The sequence below is a fragment of the Bombus flavifrons genome, chromosome 8 (assembly GCF_040668555.2).
Source record: "Bombus flavifrons isolate JBK064 chromosome 8, iyBomFlav1_principal, whole genome shotgun sequence".
NCBI lineage: Eukaryota > Metazoa > Arthropoda > Insecta > Hymenoptera > Apidae > Bombus > Bombus flavifrons.
The window spans coordinates 11,048,115-11,074,988 of record NC_138449.1 but is presented as its reverse complement, the minus strand read 5'-3'; the positions used below and the strand labels follow the sequence as shown (position 1 = coordinate 11,074,988).

Sequence of the window (26,874 nt, the reverse complement as noted above, 5' to 3'; positions counted from 1 at the left end):
GAATTCATTTTGTAATTGAATATCGCGCCATAAATTAGTGTATAGTTCAACCGCGAGGTGATGTCTGAACGCAGACGTTAGTTAAATGCCTCGGTTACGTGCGGTGCAGGGTGCAGTATTGTGTGTGATGTAGCTGTGTGACGGACGCGAGTACGTTTCACTCCATTATCATTTCGAAATGATGAGCATTTCCGCGGTCCCGAAGTGATTCAGTGTTAAAATATTTCAGCCCGTTTTTACGGCTGAGCCACGATGGTTGAAGCCATCGGGAAGCATATCGAAAGAAATCAACGTAAGTAAATCTCCGTGTAAAAAAGTATCTAAGGAATAGATGTTTCCCTGGTTCGTGCTATCGTTATTTTCTACTTGCTGAATTTCGTGCATCCTCGATTATGCTTATATACAATTATACAGCGTGATATTGAAAACAACGTATCGTTGCGCAGAAGAAAAGTAGAAACCCTCTTGTCGGATCTTTCACCGTGACAAAAAGTTTTATTTACGTCGACGAGTCGGCGACGTTACTTTTCTAGATAGAAAGTTGCATTCAATGATGCGCGATATGTGGGCTACGCACAGGCTCTCTCGGGTGAATGCATTCGTAAGAATGCATTCACGTCCGCCGTGTGTGTCGTGTTCCTCTTCTGCTTTATGTAATTTTACTGCAGACACCTGTCCGTCAGGATCTCGAGTATCGTATCAATATCGGCATTTGGAAGACGGTGTCAGAAAGTCCAACTACGCGTTACTGTCAACGTTTTCGTTTCTCTTATCTGTCAGATGTTTGAAATAGCTGATAAAAGAATTTTCAGTTGTCGGGAGCCTACCAATCTGGATAATGCGATTACTAGCTGCTAGTAACTAATTCTAAAAGAACGGAAAAAATGTTTTAGTATGTCGGGTGAAATGTGTCACAATTCGTGAAATATAATCCGTAATTCTGATACGGTGTTTCTTGCCGACGGTATTTTATTTCTATAGCAAATATTTGTTGTATATCTGTTTCGCATTTTGTTGTACTATTATATTCCAACTTAACTTAACTTAATTTGTAAATTGAGGCTATCTATTGTTAATTTAAATTCTAAAATATTTGCCTTAAAATAAATAAATCAAATACATTAGAAAAAAAGATTGGTGTGTATGCATTTGTGATTCTATAGACATAATTTTTTGTTATTATTTGTTAGGATATTAAGGTGGAACTAAAGGAACTATAAAATGGCTACAAAAACAGAAGATACAACATCTATTGATAATACTAATGATGGTACTAAAATTATTATTTGTTATTGTTTCCAACTATATTTGGAAGTGTTACATACTACAATGTATGTAATTTCAGGAGAGAGTATGGACAAAGAAGTATTAGCAATTAGTGGAAATGATGAAACTAATCATCGTATTCCACCAACATATTTGTATAATTCGGGTTCTGAACAAAATACAGGAATATCCAATCAGGAACAAAATAATAGAAATCGTACTCAAGCTACAGAAGATCAATTAGGACCTCTACCACCAAATTGGGAGAAAGCTTACACAGACACAGGAGAAGTTTATTTTATAGAGTATATATAATATGAATTATATGTTTTTGGAAATAAATTATGCTTGTTACACAATTATATAACTTATTTTTATTGATAATTATTTCGCAGTCACAATACAGGCACTTCTCACTGGTTAGACCCACGTTTATCTAAATTTCAAAAAAGGTCTCTTGAAGAATGTTTGGATGATGAATTACCTTATGGTTGGGAAAAAATAGATGATACTCTTTATGGTACATATTTTATTGATCATGTAAATCGTAGAACTCAATATGAAAATCCTGTATTGCAAGCCAAAAGGGCACAACAAAGTTTAGGAGAAAGGAAGAGTCCTAACTTTACAAGAAATCCTGATAAACTAAAAGGCCAGAAAATCAGAACAACTTTGATAAAAAGTTCAAGAGGATTAGGATTTACAATTGTTGGTGGAGATGACTCAGTTGAGGAATTTTTACAAATTAAGAGTGTGGTACCAAATGGTCCAGCATGGTTAGATGGAAAATTACAAACTGGTAATATACATAACCACATAAAAAGTAATTTTTCTTTATTATAAGGTGATAACTTTCCCAATTTGAAATTCTACTATAGGGGATGTGCTGGTATATGTTAATGATACCTGTGTTTTGGGTTTTACACATAATGAAATGGTTAATGTTTTCAAATCAATTAGCAGTGGTGAAACTGTTGCATTGGAAGTGTGTCGTGGTTATCCATTGCCATTTGACCCAAATGACCCAAATACAGAAGTGGTTACAACTATTGCTGTTAATGCACCAGGTAACAATCTTACTAAACAATAGTATATTTTTTCTAGAAGAATACATTTTATTTTCTCAGATATTTTAACAGAAGATCCGAGAATGTATATGGATTTAGACCCTACTCTACAAAGTAATGGTCGTTTCAATTTCCTGGATTCTACATTTTTACCAGTACATAGTCTTCAAAATGGTGAAAACCTTGCCACTACTTCTGTCAACTCAATGCCAGATCTTTGTATTTCGGATAAGATTAATACAATTAAGAGACCCAGTAGTACAGATATTTTATTGTCTGAAAGCAGTGATTTGAATGACTGTAAAGACTCATCAATGTCTTCCAAATCAGAATTTCTCAGTATTGCGATTGTAAAGGGTACCATGGGATTTGGATTTACAATAGCAGATTCAGCTCATGGTCAGAAGGTTAAAAAAATTTTAGATCGCCAACGTTGTAAAAATTTAATGGAAGGTGATATTTTAGTCAATATAAATGATATTAACGTGAGAAACATGTGTCACTCAGAAGTGGTACAAGTGTTGAAAGATTGTGCTCGCAATGAAGAAGCATTGATACATGTACAGAGAACAACATCCAAATCAAATGAAAAGAAAGAAAAAAATTCACAGGACTTCTTTAGAAGTAAAACACCGACAGCTGATATTTATAGCACTCAAACAAAGACTGTTGTACCAAGTCGACCAAAAACTCCACTTATCGATACCAGGAATCGTCCAAAGTCCCCACCCGGTGCGATCAGATCAAACTGGAATGAACAAAACGAAAACGAATTAAATCCACTCGATAATCGATACAAATATTCAGAATATACTCATAGCATGTATTACAATGATCCATATAAAGCAAATATTACAAATTTATCTGACAATTTTGTTACAATGACAAACTTAGATGATGATTCTGTAAGAAATAGCGCAAAAAGAGATTGGGTTACAAACGATAAATTAAATATAAATAATGATGTATATTCTATCGATATACCTCACCACGATAACATGTTGAAACAAAATGGATGTTTACATTCAGACTATTATAAAGATTTGTATACGTCACAATCTCATTCTCAATATAGTGAACAAGATTATAATGTATATTCTATTGGTCAGGAACAAAATGTTGATACTGGTGAAATATGGGATAAACGGAAAGAGACTACCAGTTTTGAGCATGAACAACCACATTCCAGTTCGATACCGCGGTAAATAGCTTGAATTCATTCAGTCTATGTTCCCACCTTCATTCAAATACAAAAATTATTTTTCACATTTTAGGTATCCTCAATATAGCAACGAGTTAGTGTGCCCAATTGTGCCTGATATAGAATGGATAGAGACACTGGTAACTTTAGTAAGACAAGATACAGGATTTGGATTTAGAATAGTTGGTGGTACCGAGGAAGGATCTCAAGTGAGTTACAAAGTTACTTATGCCTTCAACTGAAAGAAATCAAAAGTATTGATAATGTAATTGTCAGCAGGTTTCAGTTGGACATATTGTACCAGGTGGTGCAGCAGACTTAGATAACAGATTAAATACAGGTGATCTAATTATGTCCGTCGATGGTGAGAGTGTTATGAATTCATCACATCATCACGTCGTTCAATTAATGATAGCTGCCGCTCAAAATGGTAGAGTCACTCTAGGAATTCGTCGTCGAATTAACACCCAAGAACATCTTCCAGAAAATCTTCAAACTCACTATAATAGACAAATGAATCTCCAATATCCTTATGACGTGACGGTTACTAGAATGGAAAATGAAGGTTTTGGTTTTGTTATCATTTCCTCAGTTAATAAAGCCGGTTCGACGATAGGTAGAATAATCGAAGGTTCACCCGCGGAAAGATGCGGCCGATTAAATGTTGGCGATCATATTCTTGCCGTCAATCATGTAGATATTACAAATGTTTGTCATAAAGACATTGTGAATTTAATTAAAGATTCGGGTTATTCCGTTACGTTGACAATTGGTTATCCTCTTGATGATTGTTGTAGTAATACGTCTTTATCTCAAAAGGTATTGCTTAACTATGAAGTAATTTGTAGCCAAATTCAATATGTAATCGATTATAAATACGATATTTAATAAATTACTTTAGGATGAACCAACATGTGATGGAGATGGAGGTCAATATCATGCTGTGGAATTGACTCGTGGAACTAGAGGATTTGGTTTCAGTATTCGTGGAGGACGCGAATTTCAAAACATGCCATTATTTGTGTTACAAATTGCAGAAAATGGTCCGGCATCTATTGATAATCGATTAAGAGTAAGTGTGATGGTATCAAACTATGATAGTTCACATAATTGGTTTTTTTAATACAAATTTTAGGTTGGTGATCAAATAATTGAAATAAATGGAATTAATACTAAAAATATGACACATACAGAAGCTATTGAAATTATACGAAACGGTGGACCATCCGTTCGACTTTTAGTTCGACGCGGTTGTCAGATGCCTTCAGTGGTAGGTGCTCTTCCACACCTCTACGATATGAATATATGAAATTAACCATCCTAAATAACAATATATTAATATTAAAAATATTAACGATATTTACTTTTGCAAGTGATGATACTAATGCTAACGTTGCCCTTTTATAATTTTCCTTGATAATTTTACTTGAAGCTTCAGAGTTTAACATTAGGTACCATAATAAAAAACAAAAACATTTAAAGACAATATGAAAAAGAAAAGAATGATTGCAAGAGGTTGTTTTATTACAGTGAGAGTTAGATTAATACACACACACACACTGTTTTATAGTACTATGTCATTTAGTACAGAAATATCTGGTGCAAATGGGAAACAGTGTGTTATATTGTATATTTTATGGAGTTGGTTATACATATATGTAGGTATGTAGTAAGATATATACTTTTTATATACGACACGTTGAAATCAATTTTTACAACACTCACATGTGCAGCTTTTATATTTGATAATATTATTTATATGTGACTACTAGAGCTTCAAATTATATATATTGCAGTTTAGCAATATTAATACGAATATTGTGGACATGGTTGTTGATATTCACAATGAATATAGTAATATTAATATTAATTACGTATTAATTATAATGTGTTTTGATAATTAAAATAAGAAGTTTTACATACATTTAAGTTGAAGGAAGGAATATGTGAATGACTTTTCTTGCAGCTATCAATATGACTTGTGAAAAGTCCGATTTATAGGGATGATACTTACTCATTCTAACAAAATTGGACTGGTGCTAACTCTCTATTTAAATGATCTAATTTCTGAAAGGGAAGATATTAATTCATTCTAACACGTGTGATAGCTTTGAGAGTATTGTGCCTTACGCGTGTTCTATATTTAATAACAAAATTACTAAGTAAAAGCTTAAGCTTCTGAAGCAATTATACATTTTTTTATTGAACTTTATTGTAGAGTAATCTCACAATCGACCAAATAAGTATTCGACCGATTGATGAGGGCACCCCACGCAGACATTTATTGAAATTACACGAGATGGGTGTGCACCCTAAAAAACGTCAGAAAGTTCGATTTTTCATTTTACTCAACTGCTGTTCATCCAAAAATAGATATTTATAATATCAACTATTCAACATAAACGTAATATCTTATTCATAATAAGTTCATATTTTATAGAATTAAATATCAACTTTCGAAAAGAAACTTCCGAGATTTCTTTACCATTGAACTACCTTATATTGTTCATAATGTAATTGTATATTGAAATTCATTGTGTAAACATGAGTTAATGTAACCAAATACGGTAAACTGCGAATGTTAATGGAGTATGATCTATTTGTAACAGCAAATAGCATTGATACCCACAAAACATACAGAAGTTACCTATTTTAATATCTGTGTAGGAAAACGATTTTGGACTGATAAATTTTCAACTGAAAGATCTCGGAGACTGAAAAGTATCATCTAAATTAAATATTTTTATATACTCTGTAATAATTGTATGCACTCAGGAATGTTTTCACAAATTCATGATATAATGTGATTAATGTGATCTTAATCATTAAATAGTATACTCTTGAGTATGTGTATACAGCTAGTGAAGAATCTCATTGAATTTATTAACTGATGCTTTATTCTCTTAATCTTTTTGAGCAGCATTTAAAGGATATTGTCGATATTGTTTTTGTTTTAGTATAATATTTATTATAATTGTACGAAATATGTGCGTATAGCAATAATTAAATTAAGTACTGATACAACCAAAGAAACGAATGCACTTAAAAACCATTTCGAGATGCGGTGCAGGAGATCAATATAAAAACATATGTTAATGATTTCATTATTTAAAATCCTCGTTTGAAATACTATTTTTTCCTTGTTGATTATACAGTGATGTTTGTAATAAGAAGTTGACAATGAGAAGAAAATCTTTAATGAGATTGGATGAATTTTTTTTATAAAAACCATTTCTTCCGATCTTTTTGCGGTATTAAAATGCGTTGAACGTATAAAAGAAAATTAATAAATATATTTTTTTACTAGTAAGTCGATTGTAACTAAGAAAAAAAACATTTAGTAAAATGCATTGAACGAAATAAGTAAAAGATCGACTTAGATTATATTTTTAAATTTTTTCAAATATAAAGAAAGCGTTGTAAAAAGCTTCAATATATGTATGTGTGAAATATTTTCATTGTTTATATTTACTTAAATAAGCAATTTTGCCGTATATCTTATCAACGATAAACATTGATAAACGCATTTAAAGTGAGTCGTATTTTTCTTATACTATAGTTATTATGTTTATTTTTATAATTAAATACACAATACGCATACATACATATACACACACACATCTAGAATTTGTATATTATGTAGGATAGTGCAAACAAGTTTAGAATAATTGTAAATATATACATATAAATACATATTATAGAAAATTATGTAACATTATCAATTATTGTAAACTCCTCGTAAAGGAATAATTTTTTAATTAAAATGTATTTACTATCTTTGTAATTTCGTTATTAAAATTCTCCACGTCTTCTGCAGTAATATTACGATTTTATCTCTTACTAATGTATATTGCACACGTTTACTGAAAATCAATATATTCTATATTTACAAGTTGAAAGTACTAAGTCATGAAATCTGTTACTTTATATTACTTTATAATTTTGCTGCATCATTTTATATTTATTATAAACAAATATATAATATGGTATAAGTTCTTTATTACTAACGGTAATTGTCGATTGCTCTAATTCTAATAACAATACCGAATTTCAAATATCGATATTATTAGAATTTTATTATAGGGTCGTTGCTGATACATATGTCGAGAATAAAGATGTACACTTAGCTATTGAATCCATTTTCAAATGTTTATTATTATCTGTTGACGAAAGACTAATTTTTTATCAACATACAATTAATTTTATATTAAAATTGTCAATTTCTTTAAAAGTATGAATATATAAATACTAGACAAAAATTCATACCTCATTTATAACATACTAAAAAAATATATCTATACATATCTAAATATGATTGTCCAATTGAATTCGAAAATGGCGCCTATTAGAAGATATCGCGGTCAACTATGAAGCCTGCGCCTACATTTCCAAGAATGCAGCGCTTGACGTCGTATGACGTCAGTCAATGTCGTCAAGTTACAGCATTCAAAACATGCGTTTTTTATGCTTTTTATGTTCTAACATTTTTTAAATAATTAAACAGAATAATCAGAAACATCATATAAATGTTATATTTTCCCGAATTATGTAATAGATTTGTGCAATCGTTCCTGTTATGTCGTTCGATTTTTCACAAAGGATCACTGACATGTTGGCAGCACTGTCGATTGATCGCACGTATTTTACCTAGAATGTGTATCATATATATTTATTCCTGGGTCCCTCTGGGCGAATGTAAACAGAATTTTTTCGCAAATATGAAGTGACGCGGCCGATTTATGCGGCTGCGACTCGTGGATGGAACTTACAACCCGTGAAACCGTGCCGACTATTTTAGCAGTTCACGAGGTCTCGAGTCTCGAGTATTAGTCTTGAACGCGTTACGGTAACCAGAAGATATACCTAGCGGATAAAACGGGTTTACGTTCGACCGCCCGTAGTGTTAAGTTCAGTGAAATAGTGTGGAGACGATTTAGAATACATGGAAGTGCAATGAGGGATCTGCAGAAATTCGTCGACTACTTGCTGACGGTAAGTACTCGAAAACGAGTGGTATTCGCGACTACTTTGGACTTTCCCAGCTCTGACGAAATATGTCGTATTGGTCGATTTCTCTATAAATAATGCTGTGATTTTTTAATCATCTAATTTTCCCTTGTTAATCAGATAAATATTTTCTACGCTCTCGAACATGCTGCATGGTATTATATATAAATGGTATATACAATGCACAAGCCTTGTTACATTGTTTCGTGAGTTTCTGCTATGTACATATATTAGACCACATTCATGAGATCACACACAATCTTACCACACAGAGGCATATACACGCAACAAGACAGAATACGAGGTATGGGTATCTACATGGAACGCGTTACGCTGTAGACATAGTGTATGTTCGTAAATAAACGATTTTAATGGTTTTAACTCGATATGATTCTCAACTATCTGTGAGAGATTTTTAGTTTTATAGATGAAATGACTTTGTCCTATTATAGTAAATAATTCGTGTAGAAATTTTATATATATATAACTCTATATGTGTGTGTATATATACATATTCTTTCCTTTTTTTCTTCTTCTCACTTACACTACGACTGTGATAGCTGATTACGTTTTCAAGTTATCAGTTTTCCTATTATTCCGATAATTATTTTTCTAGTAAATAACAGCGATCACAGCTTATGATTATTAAAATTATTCGAAAAATATATCAATAATATAATAGACCTTACATAAACATATTATTAATTTTTATTTTATTCATTGCTATTACCCCAATTTCATTTAATTACAGTTACTGCATTGTAACATTTTTAAGTGATAAAGCTTTATATATATTAACTATTTTAGGTTTTCACACATATTATTTATTGAAATTGTGTTAATATTTTCCTCTTGGTGCATGTTATTCTCTAATTATTATTATGAGTCATATATAATTTTAAATAGTATAGAATGTAAATCTTTTTTGTCAGTAAAGCTTTCTATAAAACAAAACTTTTAACAAAAATTTTAATAACTTCAAAGATTAAAGTGTAGATTAAAATAGGTCTGTTTACTCAAATAACTACAAAAAATAACTGTTTACTCAAAGATGGAATTGTATGACCTCCCAAAATTTTGTTTCACCTTTATGTCAAACAATAGTATTCGATCTGTTAATGAATAATTCATTCTACAATCTTGTATCCGAGCAAGTTATCTCCCTGATTTTAGTTTGTTCCTTCATTCATTTGGTATGCATCTATGATACATCATAGAATACAAAAGTATTGTTCACTACATCTACATATATAAAATATACAGCACATATCTGTGGCACTATATTATTCAATATGTTGTGTTATGATTGTGTAATCGGTTCTTCGTAATGTTCTTCATATAAATATTTTCATTTTATTACTTAGTATTAACTTATTAACTTATCATATAGTAAAAAATAAATATTATAAGGAATTATTGACAGCATAATAAAAAAATGTAGAAGTGATACTGCATGACCTTGAATTTGAAACATATATTCTATCTCATTAATTACAATCTTACATTCAGCTTCTAAAACATAAACATTCTTAGTTATAGCTTAGCTTTGGAATCATGTTGTTGCATTGTATTTTAAAATATTTAATTTTTTATTTTATTATATAATTATTTTAATCTAATGTTAAATTTAAAATGTCAAATGTTCTTAAATTAATATTTGTATGTTAAAGTAATATTTTATTCTTCTTATCTTTTTCAGTGATGGGAGCGCAAGATGTCTTCAAACAGAACAGATCCCAAAAAATTTCAGCAAGAAATGTCTCACTTTTTACAATCAGATTTTAAAAATGCTGCATCAAAGCATGATGATGTTGTTAGATGTTCAAATGCAAGTAGAATGACAGAGAATTTGTACTGTGATTCAGAGAGATGTGAAGATAATACATGTGTCCCAAGAAATATCAGTCTATGCCAGAAGGTAGATGTTATCAACAGGATAGAAGATGATCCTTGTGACACAACTGAACTTTCATCAACTATTAAATATTTATCTGACACGTGTTCAGTTCATCATTGCATGTTAAGTGGGAGTGTTGATTCTAATCATAATTGTGATATAATGCATTGTCAACAACACAAACAAATCTCACAAAGTTATATGTGTTCTATATATAATTTATGGAGAATTAGAACAAATAAAAGTTTGTCATTACTAGTTACAAAAAATGTTGGTACACAATGGAAGAATTGTTTTTGGAGAATATTTTTAATTCCTTTTGTTATTCTGTCATTATGCGCAACAATATGCAGTGCAGATTCTAATCAATGTGCAGTTGGTTTGAAAACACCTGGAAGTAAGTTTTATAGTAAAAACTTTTCTAATCTTTAATGAAAAGAAACATGTATTCATGAATTTAAACAACTAGATGCAGTTAATTTCATGCTTTTGAAGTATTTGTAACTTTCTATTGCAGTTGAGTTTATAAATAATTCCTGCATCTTGTTTCTCTTTTTGGAATTCTAGTCTTGGTACTAAATGTATATATCTATATATAATACACTAGGTGTACAGTGTAGGCTAAAATTTAGGATAAAGTTACTGTATATTCTACTAAATATTTAATTTGAAATATGCATAATAAATTAAGTGATAATGAAATCTTATGTTGAACTTAATTTTACAATATTATTTTTTCAAGGGACCTGGCCACAAGGTGATATTGTACTTGAATATGGTCAACCTTTAAGAATACTATGTATATTGAATCAATCTTTCGTGGATGCTGAATTTCCTGGAAAAAATGCTTCAGATCTTGTATTCTTTCGTAATCAAAAGGAGATGGAACCAGAATTTATTACAATTATCAATGAAACTACAATATCACTAGATGTAGAAAAACCTCCACCTGCAGAAGATATGTATTATTGTAGACTAAGATTACAAAATAATCACTACAAAAAACTGGAATCAGTTTGTTTGAACAAAGTTGTAGTTGGTTGTAAGTACTTTTTTACTTTGCAAGTATTTTTTTTAAATAATATAGCATCTTTTAATTTAAAGATTATATTTAATATAATATATATTATACAAACTCATAAAATTATGTCATTGAGATAAACTTAATCAGAATAGGCTAAAAGGCATTTCATGAAAACAAGAGTGGGCATTCAGTGCCTACTTTCATGAGAATTATAGGAATATCATTTAATATGTTTTGTATCTTGGAATTTACGCTTAACTATCATTTAAGATAAGTATATCTTATCATTTTGTCATAAATATAAAAGCTTATTTTATTAAGCTTATTTAACCTTTTTATACAAAGAGTTACTTATAAGCATTCTTAATATAGCATTTTCTATAGTGGTAAGAGATAATATAATCTATTTATTAATTATTGACAGTTAAACCTCAAGAACCTCAAAACTTCAGTTGCGTATCTTATAATTGGGAAACTATGATATGCTCATGGGAACCAGTCCAAAACTATGTTACAACGACTTTTACGATCGTATTTAAATTACCGGGAAGAGCAGGAGGTAGAAAATTATATCCATGTCCAACGAAAGATAAAGATGATAAAAAGGACAAAGATGATAAGCCAAATATGTGCTTGTGGGATACATCAACGAATCCAATTTATCGACAACCCTATGAATATTATACATTTATACTGAACGTAAATAACGTTCTAGGAAATGCCAGTTTTACATATAAGTTTCATCATTTTGCTCATGGTTTGTATTTATTACTTTTTCATGTAATATTGATATATTAATAATACCATTTTCAGCATTATGTAAATGTATAAATTTTAGTTATCCCTGCGAAACCGGCTAATTTATCAGTTATTAATAAAACGGTTGATAGTGCATTATTGCACTGGAGTGTGCCTTTTCCAATGCAGAATTTTCCACCTGGATTATATCATAGAATTAAGTATCAAAACCAATGGGATCATCAAAAAACCTGGCAGGTGAGGATTTATAAATATTAAGATAATATTTTGTTTAGAAGCATAACATAACATATTTACTAATACAATCTTATATTAGGTAATCAATATTACAAATGATATTCACGTGCATAAGAGATACTATAATCTTACTGGGTTGGAGTATGCCAATACTGTATATGATGTACGAGTTTTTATGAAAAGTGCTGTTGCGACTGGGGAAGATAAGTGGAGTCAATTTAGTGATGTTACTTTTAGAACACCACCAAGATGTAAGTTGCGTTTCCTGCAATTTTAATTTTATTGCTAGGTACCTCCCAAAATATTTTTTATATTTTTATATATTTGGTATTTTAGTACCTGGCCGTCCTCCAAAAACCGATATTGGAAGCTTTGAAATAGCGGAGAACAGTGCTAGCAGGGATGTATATTTGTACTGGCAAACTATACCACAATATCTAGAAAATGGTGATAATTTCAAGTATGAGATTGATCGCGTAGAAGAAAATGGACGAAATGTGTCTCTTGTTCCAAATGAAACTACGAGAACATACGCTAAATTCAAGGGAATTAGTATCAATAACTATAAATTCGAAATTGTTACGACAAACATTGTTGGAATAAATGAAGAACGTGCTAAGATTTTTATACCTAGTCGATCCCAAAGTAAGATTAATACAAACGAATGAAAATTTGTAATGCTCAACTAATATACATGTGCATTGTATGAATAATAATGCATTTATATTACAGTACCGCACGAACCTGTAGCATTTACAAAAATTGCGTTTGATGGAGGCTTATATGAATTATCATGGAAACCACCCAAAATGAATAAGGAAATTACAAATTATACAATTTTTTGGTGCGATAATGAACGTGATCGCCCTTATCAGTGCACTGTATGTATTTATTAGCTATTGATAGCTTCGGTAATGAAAAAATTTACTGATACTAAAATTGGTGATTGCAGGGTTATTTAGATTGGGTACATGTATCAAAATATACAACAATTTATAATATGACTGTACCAGATCCCGACAAAGTGTATCAATTTGCAATTTCTGCAAATACGAACACAGGTAGTAGCGGTATGGTATGGGCATCATGCACTGTAATACATAATAAAGTAGTTGGAAAAATGAAGTCTGTGTGGATAAATAGAATTGGTTCTGACTTTATTGAAGTTGGTTGGAAATTAGATTGTTCGGATCGCATTGGAATAGTAGAAGGATTTAATATTTATTATTGTCCCATTGTTTCACCATATGATCTGAATTGTAAAGGCCCGAAACTTAATAGAACGATAAAAGCTGATTCTCATACTATCCATGGCATTGTAAACAATTTGAAACCGTATACAACATATATGTTAGCTGTCGCTGTTTTAACAAAAAGTGGAGAAGGATTGCATAGTGATCCTTTGTATAATACAACTCTTGAAGCAGCACCAACAACTCCTCCACAGGACGTAAGAATTATAAATGTGACAAATACGACAATGAGCATTGTATGGAGACCACCAGAAGCAATGAATGGTGTATTGCGCTATTACGAAGTTTACTACAACGAACACGCGAAGAAAGTTGAAGATGCAACACAAATTGAGTTGAAAAATCTGTTAGCGCATACAAATTATGACATTAGTGTAGCCGCATGTACTGTATCTTGCAGTGTCAAATCGCCTACAATTCGCAAGATTACGAAAATTGGTGCACCGGGAATGGTTAATACACCTAATGTGCGCTTTATGAATTCTAGCCAAGTGGTCGTTATGTGGAATAAACCCGAATACGCCGCTGGACACTTAGATTATTATGAGATATCTTCGAAAGATGGTGAAATACAAAATAGTAGTAAAACAGGTAACATTTTAGCAGATAAATATATTTTTTAAAATTTTGCCTTTTTTATTAACATTTCTTCTATAAATGTTTTAGAAGCTCGATTACCTATCCCTGATTGCAAATCTATACAGCGAGAAAAATTATATCAATTTCGTGTAAGAGCTGTTAACATTGCATCGAATAATATCCATTTAAAAGGCCCATGGTCTAATCCTGGTGAAGGAAATTGTTATAGTGAAGGTAAGTCTTAATTTCTTTGTTTTTCGTTTTATTCTTCAGTTTCTTAGTTAAAACAATTATAAGGATGATAAGAAAAAAGAGGTCCAATACTTATAGGGCTCATAGTACTTACTAAGAGAAATAAAAGATGTATTGGACCTCTTTTTTTATGTATGTGTATAACAATTTCATTACTCATTCATTATAGGACCATCGTACAATGTGTGGACGATGATATGGGTGATAGGAGGTTTTAGTTCCATAATAATTATTTTTTGTTGTCTACATCTATCAAAACGGTATGAATAACCACCTAGATAATATATATATTAAACATCTTATAAAATAAATATAATCTCATTTACATATGTTTTTACTTGTTCCAGTATTTGGTTGAAGTGTAAAGCTATGCAAGATGTAGAAGTTAAATTACCACCAGGATTAGCATCAAATATGGTACAGGTACAAGAATATATTGATTGTATTGGTAATAGAAGATTAGTATTTTCTATTTATATTTACGCATTTTTGTTACAGACACTTCTTGATAAAGAACAACATATACGTCAATCTTCTGCTGATTCCAGTGGTTGTTCAAGTGGACAAGAATCTGTTACTTCTTCGCTAACATCAGATTCTCAGGTTTCAAGCGATAGTGGTACGGAGATAGATCCAATGCCGGTTTCACCCAATAAATTGCTTGAAACACCAGCTTGGAATTCAGATTCTTCGAGTCTTCGCCTGAGACACTCATCGTTTCGCGAACGATACGCAAAAGTTGCAAAATCCGGAGAGCCCATCATCGGAGACACGTTATCTTTGGCACGATCTACGCCTAATTTAACTGACAGTACAGGCTACACAACTTCGCAACATACTTGGTCTTCGACTGGGTACATTAGTATGCCATCATCAGAAGAACTGTCCAGTAATCCAAGTCCTGTTCCTAAGGAAACTTCAACTGCAGGGAGTTATAGTATTATAGGAACTGTTCCTAAATCTGCACAGTCTGCAAAGTCTGAGAATGACAGTGATTTAACGGAATCTACTGCAGATACACTAATACCTATTAAATCAGAATCCAAGCCCACAAATCCATACATAACATTAGCATCTTTGGAGCAGAGCCAAAAGGATAAAAAAGCTATCGATTCGCTACATGATCTAGATGAATTAACATTTGCGGAATCGAACAAATCAAAACTAGAATCTTTGACTCCGTTCACAACTTCTGACAAAGTCTCTAAACCATATGTGCAAACAAGTTTAATCGATTCATTAAAAAAGCCGTTCACTCTAAGCAGCATCGATAGTACAAGGAGCACGATGTCTACTCCATTTGCAGCCACCTCTTTGACCGATTCATGCAGCAAACCGTTCGTGTCTTCTTTTGCAAGTCCAACTACTTTGCCGTCTACGTTGGATTCCTCGTCGAAACCCTACGTTTCCGTGTCTTCAATTTCTGAAGTCTCGAAAAAATCAAATCTTCAAGCAGATACGTTAGACTCGTCGCAAAAGACTACTGTACCTCAAGTATCTACGACCGGTGGTTCACAACCATATGTCCTTGCAAGTTCCGTATTCCAAATGCTACAACAACAGCAAAGGGGAAAATCGGAAACTCCTATCTCAGAAGTGATAGACAACGAAACCGAAGAAGATGTTACGACAGGATATCCTCTGTATTGGCCAACCAGTGGTACGAAGCCAAGCTCAAAGTTGGATGCAGACAAACCAATTACGACTAAACAGAGTACTGGATACGTTACCATAGCAGAGAATCCAAAGCTAGATCAACATAGAACGTCGACGTTGTCATCACCGTATGTACAGCATGAGAGGTTTGAGAAGCCACTGCCACAAACTACTACTGGACAGTCAGATGAACAATACAGTAAAGTGACTGTTGTGCCAAGTACTATTTAATGAAAGAAAAAAGGCGCAAATGTATTGATTGTGGCAGTGTAGCTTGTGTATTTTGTCACTTTGAACTTTCTTCAATGTAGGAACGTTTTTTCTAATGAACTATGGTGCAATACGATTTTACGTTTGTAGGTGCTTCGAAATGTAGTCAATGACAATTAAATCCTACATTTGTTTTTACAAATATAGTATTTAGATCGGAGATCTTAAAAATGCTAAATTGGAACACAAAACGTGCATGCTATGAGACATATGAACATCGCGATATTCTGTCTACATGTGTCCACATCGATGTGTTTAAAATTTTAGTGTTTTCTAGGAACCTATACAAAACAGCATGATTCAATGCTGGTTCAACGACTGAATTAAGAAAAGAATTTGTTTACAGAGAAAGAGAGAAATGAAAATTAACAAATGAAGAGTATCGTATACGATATATGTATTCGATACGAGGACACATCGAATATGAAACACCCTCATTTGTGAAAGTATGTACAAAATGAATTACTTTTGTATCATATACATTATCGTGCAATGTGATGTGAAAATCACTAGCATCGCCATAGCGTAAGGATTATAGATTATAAGTAAATTATGTGGCATACATAAATCGACAAACAACACGTTGTTGTCCGAACAATCAAATTTTTCGCTATCTATAGTAGTATAATAATTCTCATTGTAGAAGGACCGTTATTTAATCATTGTGAGGTTTTTAATCGACTCTGTGTAATAGTATTAATATTTCGAGATATGTTAAAAACGATTTGAAAATTTTCAATGATGTTTCGTTTAAATTCTTTTATATCGTGAATTACAAATGCATTCTTTCGCCCTATCATGCATGATAATAATATGCACATATTGAACAACTGTTTTTTTAATCTCAATGAAATTTCCAAACTATACATATAGAAACAGATATTTGTATTATTCCAATGTTTAATCGATCCTTGGAATAAAACAAATATCTATGATCCAGAAAAAAGAAATTGCAGTTATGAGTTGCTTATTTGCAAATATTAAAAGTTGTGCTAGTTTCTGTCTCTTTCACGATCATGTCGTAGGAGGCAAAAATTATCGGTTTTTGAATCATTCGTTTGTTAAAATCATGCACTGCATACAAAAAAATTTATGTTGATTTTTTTCGTTGAACTATAATCGTATGCGTAATTTGTTTATCTGTGTATATAATTTACAAATCGTTCCTGTAGTACCTTACTATCGTTAGCAATGATTGATAGAAAGTATGCAGTAAAAGGAAAACTATGGCAACAAGTACAGGGTCAAGGATAATAAGATAAGGGAAGGCTAATCAAATCGCAATTTTGAAACCAGTTAGATTTTGCATGTTTCTTATATATTTCTTTAGCATTTGAAAACGTTTAAGTAATTAAAATGGATTAAAAAACAACATACTTTAGCTTTTATATTTTAAATATTATTGCTGACTGCACAAAAATCTTTTAACAGAATTTCAATATCTTGTAAATAGAAAAAACCTTTATCATTTTTTAGGTCAACTTCTATCAGTGAATAAATTCTTTTAAAATCTTTGACAAAAATTATTTTAAAGATACAGAATCATACATGTCTCGAATATATAATTTGGTCAGTCAGCAAAATTGAATAAATCAAGATATGTTAGAATCCATATCTTGTAACTAAACGGTCCACTTTGCAGAAATTTTAAGGAACTATGCAATGCCATTGAAACATTTATGCTAAAACAAAGCAAAATTATATACATATATTATATATGCATAATACCTTAAGCTAGTCATTGACGGGGTACATGAGTTTTTACAGGCCTTTTTTAATGGTTATTGTTTATACTTTACGATCAATTATTAAACAAATTCTTTTTAATCCTCGACTCTTCATTAATATGTTGTTAATTTGTTCATATTCGTCGACATATCATTTAATGTTGAACTATTATAATTTCAACTATGTTAATTATTGTACTGATCAATGTTTGCAACAATTTCTCTGTCAAAGAATTTTTATACAAACTTATATTATCAAGTACAGAGAGAACAATATAAAGAGAAGGAGAAAAATTTTATTTTTCTCCTATTATAACGAACAATCATTTGTAGCGATTGGATAAGATCGTATGCATTTTATCTCGTGTTGAACAATCGAACAACTAAATTCTAGTATACTATACACATGTATATCAGTACAAAAAAAGGCCTGGGAGGATTTTTGCAGTCGAATCGTTTTACAAGATCAAACAAGCTTCATTAACGATCTTGTTGAAAGTATTCTTTGAAGTGTAGAGAAAAAAAGCGATGGAGATTAGATTATGTAATTCAAAGCATTGTTTGGCCTTGTGAAACGATATTCGAATGAGTGCCACGGAGGAACTCGATAGATCCGTGGAACTTTTTCTGGAGCGAGCTTACGTATACTCGTATGTTATATTGTTGTTACTAAGAGAGGAGCCGCTAATATTTAATGAATCGCGTGTAATCTGTAAAAAATGCTGCTTAGTTCGTAAAAATATTAGGTAAAGTTGAAAAAAGGATTAGGAAATAAAATGATTAGATGACAATGGACTAGAGTCTGTGTTGACGTAGTCGATGTGTCGTGAATACATCCGATTTAATTTCGCATTCGGGAACGTAGATGTTTTCTTCTTTTTTACATAAGAACGTGAACACAAACTGTTTGAAAGTACGTGTATAGAATCTAGATTCGATATCTTGGAACAAAATTGTATTATTGATCGATTTGTTTGAAAATTATAGTTCATTCAAAGAAGATCCTTAAATAAAATGGTAGAGTGTAAAGGAAAAGTAACAGAACGAGAAAAAATGATTAATTAATATAAATAATAATGCCGTCTTTGTAAAACGAGAAGCAAAATGCATGAATGCACGCAAAATTTTGAAATATGCTCATGTTGAGATAATTAAGTATTTTTCACGATAAAGGCTTCTAGATTGATTTAGAAAGTAACCAAGCGCGCATCTACTTTGTTAGGTTTTACATGTCTACATTGTACATATAATATATCTATTATTATCTATTTTTGTTACATATTTATAAATGAAAAAAAACTAGTTTATTGCACACTATAAATATATATATATATATATATATAGCCTAATCTGAAAAAGTTTTAAACGATGGAATTGTGGTTTGAATGATTTATATATATATCTATATTTATATATATATCTATATATATATATATATATAGATATATATATAAATATAGATATATATATCGATGATTTACGTGACACGTGTAAGACATATTTCTATTATTAAACGTTTACCTTTATATCGATTATTAATTTGCCTTGCAGAGACCAGGAGGCATATATAAAACGCGTATATTCGCAATTTCTTTTTTCTCCACTTTTTATGTAATCAAACAGCCCTTGTATAATTTAGTTAAATAGCTTGTTAGGATGTCTATAATGTTTATGTTATATATTCTCATCAACATTATGGGAGCTCAGTGTAACAGAAAATTTGATGAAATCAAAAGGGTGAAACTAATTGGTATAAAATTATTTTATGTAGTGCGAAACAGTTTTATTGCAATGATTCACAAATATAATCGATATATGTAAATATTATTAATTATTTTCTTCTTTTACGTGTAACATAACCGTGTTAAAGAAATATTACTATCTGGGCTCTCTGATCATAGATTTTTTTTTTAATATATATTTAGAGTGGAGTGAATTATTAATGCAGATTATCAGATTTTGATTGAAGTATTTACTGTTGACGTAGTGAAAGGAAGATTTCCAAATTTCGCTCTACATATTTTACATGTGCCTGTTTGTTTCTGCGAAAATTCAAAGTTTTGATCGTTTGCAATAATCATTTAATCTTTGAACGACGTTAGTGTTTGTAAACAAAATAATTTTCACTTGCACTGATAATGAATGTTTCAAAAACATCGGAATATTTTTTTGCAGAAATGTACAGACACCGCGTTAATAATAACTTTGCTAATATTAATCGTGGAATACTGTAATACTCATATCTCTTTTGGAAATAGTATTATAAATGAATTTTCGAAATTAATATATTAAAATAATGGCTGGACTGTTTTCGTAAGTAAGTAACTTTCTGATATCGCAAATAAGATTAGTAATATTAATGCATATACGCGGTGATAATAAAAGATATTAATCGCAAAGCGAAATCGGATAACAGTATTCCAGGATGAATAGCCTGTCTCATGATAACCAATCTACACCGAGCTAACTATATATTAATTCTAATAAGATCTTGTACAGAGTATTGTAAAATATATTTTTACTACATTTTTTTTGGTTTTATTATTTATTTCTTTATAACACAAAATTGTGTTTTAAGTTCGCTTTTTGTAGATCGCTGCTGTTATGCCATTATATGTATGCCATGCCGTTGAGCCTTGCCATTTGTATAGGTTCATTTTTACGATCAATCCCAAAGTTGTTTTGTTTTTCAATACTCATATACGGATCGAAAGAAAAATACAAGGATTCTTGTAAAACTTTATCTTTCAATCGATGCTGTCGATAAGCGCTTCAGGAGCTATTACTTTATAATAATTATACTGAAATATATTACATTTATATCGATGTGATGTATTTTACTTATTAAATCTACAACGTATTCCTTCATTGTTCTCAATTTACGATATTAATAATTTCTGAACGTGTATATATACAAAGTCTTTATTTGAGCTTCATTATGTTAATGTATTGATTTTGATCCTCCTTTTACCTTAATTATATTCATTTAAATATAAAGCATTGACTATAGTTTCTATATTTAGTAAATCGATTACATTTGAATTTTAACTTAATTATATCAAATCTTATAATCAAATTAGCTTAAATGAACAATAAGACTAAAACGCAAAAATATAAATCCCCACATTTTACTCTTTAATTTCAACAAATAAGTATATTATTCTCTATAAGGGACAGTGGAAAGGAATAGAAAATATAAATCAAGAAGAACGTTATTAGGTTCATGGCATCATAGACGTTTATTTGATTTCTATTTTTTCATTATTTTCTATCGACGGATGATATGACCAATTATAAAAGGGTTGGTTTTTGTCTAATTTTTCTTAAATAATTATGTACATAGCTTGGATTGCTTCATTTTTACACTGTTTTTTTTCTAGAAACAAAAATACTAACTGTAAATATACATAATTGCTGTTTCGGTAAATAAACTGAGTACAGTTATTGGATATAATTGCAGACATTAACTCATCAAAAGATAACTCATTAAACTTCACTTATTCATACAATAATCTTATAATGTTAAATCCTCTATATATGTTTCCAACATTACAATTCATTCATGTTAAAACTGCAATTTTCAAAAAGAACTGAAGATAGTATCTGAAGATAAAAATAATTGCAATAAAAAATTTTAATTCCGTAATCGATAGTGTTACAAATAATTTACGTATACAGATCTTTACAGGAAATTCCTTTCTTAACATCATTTTAAAATGGAAAACTGGTCATTTAGCAAACTTGTACTTTGATTTGACTGAACAAATGTACATGTATTTCTAGGCATGCACAAATCATAAATTAGTAATTGCTATACACTTGTGAAGGTTAATTAAATATATATTTACTTATATAACTCCTGGTTATTGATTATTGCAGCCAGTGCTGACAATATTTTGGTTGGAATCATATAGAAATACTTTTCGAAATATATAAGGAAAATAGAATTATATTAAAGATAACATGAAATCCTATTATACGTTTCTATTAATTCAGATAAATAAAATTAATAGAAGAAACTTCAATAAAACAAAGCAGTTATTTTTCAATACTCATAAACGCAAATTCCGATTATTGCATATACTGTGTCACGTTGTTTATCCACGTATTTTTAATAGCTGAAATAAATTTAAATAATGATTTTAAATAAATAAAATTAAGTGACAATTCCAACTGAAGCATAAAATGTACTAACCGGTAGTAATTAGGCTTAAAAGGTCCAGCCTTATTAAGTCCCATATATTTGGCTTGTTCATCTGTTAGTTCCGTCAAATGTGCATCAAACGTTGGTAAATGTAATGAAGCCACGTACTCATCTATCGAGTAGTATTATTGTTTTACAGCTTACTTTAATTGAATAATAATGGAACATAAAGATATTTTAGGCTTACCCATCTTTTTTGGTAACAGATAAACGTCACTTTTATATCGCCCTGATGGTGCGTTGAAAAGTTCAATTAGTGCTAACGCTTGGGTAGCGGCTGTGATCGACACAACAAATGAGGGGATGCTGGAACAAGACAAGTTGACTAATCGGCCTTCCGCTAATAACACGATGCGCTTTCCATCTGGCCAGATAACATGATCCACTTGAGACCTTACTTTTTCCCAAGTTAAATCGGGCGTGCGTAAACTGTTCTGTTAAGAACATATTAAAGGAGTCTTAATGTCTTATCAATATATTTCTTTTTTTTTTTTTGTTCTGAAATATAAGAAATACGAGTTTTTCCCTACAAACTCTAGTTGAAAATCTAATCGAATTTTAAAGGAAGTAGTTATATATTGTCAAAATTTGAACGTACAATGTCTATTTCGGTATTACTGTGTCCCATATTGCATACTACGCAGCCGTTTTTCATTTTATCCATGTGTTCGCGCGTAACTACATTTTTATTGCCAGTTGCGGTAATAACAATATCTACATTTCGGATTACTTCGTTCAGTTTCATTACTCTAAAACCGTCCATGCTGTAAAGAATACCTGTATGAATAATTGTATTATCGTTTATGTAATATACAGTATATTTTATTTTAAACTATCTACCTCGCTTGTAAAGCACAAATTGGATCGATCTCAGTTATATAAACGATACAACCTAAACCCTTAAGGGCTTGACAACAACCTTTGCCAACTTCACCATAACCACAAATTACAACTTGTTTTCCACCAAACATAATATCTGTGGATCGTTTCAAACTGCAATAAGATATCTAAGTAGAAGCAATTAGCAGATACTTTTAGTGCGTTTCAATAACTGATTTACAATTGATTTACCTATCGATAATACTTTCGCGGCAGCTATAAAGATTATCAAACTTAGTTTTTGTTACACTATCATTGACATTCATGGCAGGGACGGATAATTTTCCTGCTTTTGATAATTGGTATAATCTATGTACACCTGTTACACTCTCTTCAACAATTCCTAGAAATTAACATTATTATTATCTACTTGGCTGCAAAAGAAACAATGGACAAACCTTGAATCATTTTAAACATAGCATTATATTTTTTGAGCATTAAATGTGTTGCATCACCACCATCATCTAATATCATATTAGGTTGCCAATTTTCAGCAGCTACACATTTATCAATACACCACCAAAAATCTTCTTCTGTTTCACCACGCCAAGCAAAAATTGGATAACCAGCATGAGCCAAAGCAGCAGCCACTTCATTTTGAGTAGAATATATGTTACATGCTGCCCATCTAACTTGTGCACCCAAATGTACTAAGGTTTCAATAAGAACAGCAGTTTGAGCATTGATATGAGTGCACCCAACGATTTTAGCATTTTTCAATGGCTGTTTGAAATAATTGTTTATTATACACATTAATATTGCTTAGTTTTGCTTTTGTGGTAAATAATTTGTATACCTTATCATCGGCGGCACGTTTACGAAGTGCCATAATTCCCGGCATTTCTTGTTCCGCTATTTCTATCTCTCTTCTACCAAATGCATGTTGATTAATGTTACGCACACAAAAATCTGTGAAACCATTTTCTGTCTTTTGAAGTTTTTCACGAGGTGACACGTCATCTTCGTCCGATGAACTTCCTGTATAAGATGCTAAAATTAACCGCGATACGTTAATAATAATCAGGTTACAGTAATTAAATGTACAACACTGTAATGACCGTATTCGTACCAGAACTGTAACTATCTGTGCTACTGGCTGACAAAGATCGACTACGATAACGGCTGGACTTCTTCAAAGCTCCAGACTTGGAATCCTAAACATTTAAAAGATCAAATAAATTATGAGATTATGAATAATTCTCATCTTCAAAAGGGCTGCAACAGATGGAAATGGACTACAAACAGAAAAAATGCAAATAAAGCTATTTTATTTGATAGAATGGACACAGTTTAATATAGACGATTTTTGGTGTAATATCATTTGATTTTATGTTGTTCTTGTTATTTGTAGTCTAATGAAGTATTTGGCTGCACTTTGATAAAAGGATCGTCTTATTATTACTGTGTTATTTGATGGGAAAGCAAAAATGATAAACCCATTGGCACATACCACATTTATGTTGTCATAGGAATTAAAGCAGCCCTGAGGAAATTGCAAGGATTGCTCTATGGAAAGGAGTACAAATTTACTTGTGTTTTGTACACACATATTCTTACTTACTAATTTTGTTCTCGCGCCGTGAAAGGCACTATTTGATGCCTCTAGGCTCTGAAATCACAACAACCACCATCATAATTCAAATTGGATCAAATTTTCATAATACAGTCCGTAGTTAGGTACAAAGCTCCCAAAGGTTGTACTTGTAAGTAAAACTTGATTTATATAAGATATCAGTTTTATGTACACAAAGGTATCTCCCCCCCTCTTCTTTTTTTGTTTTGTAATCATTCCTCAGTTGTACTCAATGCATTGGTTCAGTAGTGCTAATTGTGCCATGCCTATATGGTGTATTTAGGCATATAATGAGTGATGCATGAGTGATTGGTACCGAACCTACGGACTACTGTGAGAATAATGCTCTATATGTAAAATAATATAAGCGCCTTGATAGCAGGCAATATGTGTAATAGCATGCAAATCACTTTTTAGTTTTTTGCATTATCAAAGTTGAAATTATATATATATATGTATATGTATTATGCATTTGATGTCATTGAAGATATTAAAAGACTTAATTTCTTTTGTGATAGTTAATATGCTAAAATACTGTTATACATAGAAGGACATGTAGTAGAAGGAATGATAAATTAAAAAAATGTGTGAAGAAAATGAAATATCTTTTGTCTGAAAAAACTAAAATATTAAAAACTTTTTCACGTTGAATTAGAAAATGTCAATATCTAGAACAAAGTACTTAGAATGTTGCTTTAGAAGATTGTTCTTATCAGTTGAACTCATGTATATGAATTGTCTGCAAGTTTCATGCCAATTATCATAACATCATTTGCATATTGTGTAACAACGATAAAGTGCCAGTTACAATAGTTTTTTAAATGGAAAAATACTTTTGAGATAAAGGCATATATTCAGTCTGTTTATAAATTAGATTTTCTTACTTTCTTTTGGTACTGTATATATATCTTTCAATAACTTTCAATAATTTTCAATAACATTATGTCATAAAACACATTTAAACTCACAGTAAATTTAATAAATAAACCAGAATTTACATTTCATTAATAAATAAGATTAGTATCCAGTTTTCCTAACAATATACTTATGAAGTATATTATGATAAGAATCATGATTCCAAGATTATGGATCTTTCAATTTGAAATAACAATAGAAGGAAGTTATTTGTTTGACAATAGACAGAAGTTATATACAAGACCATACATTAATTACTACCATGTGTTGTATTATATAACAGCAACATGTGGTCATAAGACTTGAAAGGGTTGGGCTGAAATATGACAGAAAAAACAAAACACAGGTAAAGGAAGATAAAGGTAAATGAAAGACTTAATACAAATAATTTAACATAATAGAAGAACATAAAAACAATGAAATAAAGAAAGCACAATATCTTTGTTAAATCATTGTCTTTTGATGGAATGAAAATATAAATTAAAAAAGATATATTTTATTTTTATAAGTGATTTAATTAGCCAGAAACTAATACGGCGGTAAATACAATACTCGTGGCAACGCAGTGTCATGATTTTACGTTATCAAAATCGAAGTTAAAATAATCCGTTTGTTTAATTATTTGGCGATAGCATTCTTCAATCTACCTTGTTGTTTGATGCTGGATCGGTGACAGGACCATCGGTAACGGTATTTCTAGCCTCTTTCCCTGAAGACGTACTATTCACAGCATCCCCGCTGTCAGCCATTTTCGATTCGAAGTCAAACTAGTGTGTTCACTCAACGACAGGTGGTGCCTTTATGGTCTTGCAGGAGCGTAATCACGATGTGCTTACAACCAGGTGCTTTTTGTCGATACTGTCATACTGTTCATAAATAATTGATTAATTTAGATAAATAATAGTTGCACCAAAGGATCATTGTCTTATAATTTAAACGATATAATAGTTTTACTTTAACTAAATTTATTTTACCAGAGTATTCTAAAATCTTAAAAATATTACATTTTTATTTATTTTAAAATATATTGGAATCATTTCCAAATGAGTGATACATTTACTTATTTACTTTTTTTGTTATATAAAGACTCGGAACGAAATTTTACTAA

General features: G+C 30.9%; 3 protein-coding genes across 15 annotated transcripts; 2 read left to right on the top strand and 1 right to left on the bottom strand.

Annotated features, from left to right (window-relative positions):
• The first annotated feature begins 95 nt into the window (after positions 1 to 95).
• LOC138182586 (membrane-associated guanylate kinase, WW and PDZ domain-containing protein 1) lies at positions 96 to 7,242 on the top strand. 9 transcript variants are annotated; one of them, XR_011173836.1, is made up of 12 exons: positions 97 to 292; positions 1,191 to 1,270; positions 1,346 to 1,571; positions 1,662 to 2,065; positions 2,145 to 2,333; positions 2,394 to 3,534; positions 3,608 to 3,743; positions 3,811 to 4,353; positions 4,436 to 4,606; positions 4,670 to 4,804; positions 5,065 to 5,196; positions 5,753 to 5,882. XR_011173836.1 is itself a non-coding variant. In XM_069118589.1 (11 exons), the coding sequence occupies exons 2-11, from the start codon at positions 1,222 to 1,224 to the stop codon at positions 5,915 to 5,917; spliced, it is 3,144 nt and encodes a 1,047-aa protein (XP_068974690.1). In that variant the 5' UTR covers positions 96 to 292; positions 1,191 to 1,221; the 3' UTR covers positions 5,918 to 7,242. The 9 variants fall into 9 exon arrangements, 6 of the variants coding, with proteins under 6 accessions (XP_068974690.1, XP_068974689.1, XP_068974687.1 ...); XM_069118589.1 differs by lacking the exon at positions 5,065 to 5,196 and having other exon boundaries at positions 96 to 292; positions 3,623 to 3,743; positions 5,753 to 7,242; XR_011173834.1 differs by having other exon boundaries at positions 4,670 to 5,196; positions 5,501 to 5,895.
• An 896-nt stretch (positions 7,243 to 8,138) lies between these two features.
• Positions 8,139 to 19,195, top strand: dome (cytokine receptor domeless). Of its 2 annotated transcripts, none has more exons than XM_069117944.1 (13): positions 8,139 to 8,526; positions 10,241 to 10,835; positions 11,181 to 11,480; positions 11,887 to 12,219; positions 12,301 to 12,458; positions 12,538 to 12,709; positions 12,795 to 13,103; positions 13,191 to 13,339; positions 13,411 to 14,302; positions 14,378 to 14,524; positions 14,712 to 14,802; positions 14,890 to 14,959; positions 15,041 to 19,195. In XM_069117944.1, exons 2-13 carry the CDS (start codon positions 10,256 to 10,258, stop codon positions 16,427 to 16,429), a joined length of 4,590 nt encoding a protein of 1,529 aa, XP_068974045.1. In that variant the 5' UTR covers positions 8,139 to 8,526; positions 10,241 to 10,255; the 3' UTR covers positions 16,430 to 19,195. The 2 variants fall into 2 exon arrangements, with proteins under 2 accessions (XP_068974045.1, XP_068974044.1); XM_069117943.1 differs by having other exon boundaries at positions 14,890 to 14,965.
• A 2,212-nt stretch (positions 19,196 to 21,407) lies between these two features.
• Positions 21,408 to 26,570, bottom strand: LOC138182897 (adenosylhomocysteinase-like 1). 4 transcript variants are annotated; one of them, XM_069119263.1, is made up of 11 exons: positions 26,414 to 26,570; positions 24,840 to 24,887; positions 24,348 to 24,432; positions 24,075 to 24,268; positions 23,677 to 24,001; positions 23,471 to 23,621; positions 23,240 to 23,392; positions 22,998 to 23,163; positions 22,587 to 22,833; positions 22,391 to 22,511; positions 21,408 to 22,313 (listed from the first exon to the last, which is right to left on the bottom strand). In XM_069119263.1, exons 1-11 carry the CDS (start codon positions 26,513 to 26,515, stop codon positions 22,307 to 22,309), a joined length of 1,599 nt encoding a protein of 532 aa, XP_068975364.1. In that variant the 5' UTR covers positions 26,516 to 26,570; the 3' UTR covers positions 21,408 to 22,306. The 4 variants fall into 4 exon arrangements, with proteins under 4 accessions (XP_068975364.1, XP_068975365.1, XP_068975366.1 ...); XM_069119264.1 differs by having other exon boundaries at positions 24,075 to 24,256; XM_069119265.1 differs by lacking the exon at positions 24,840 to 24,887 and having other exon boundaries at positions 26,414 to 26,569.
• Between the last annotated feature and the right edge of the window lie 304 nt (positions 26,571 to 26,874).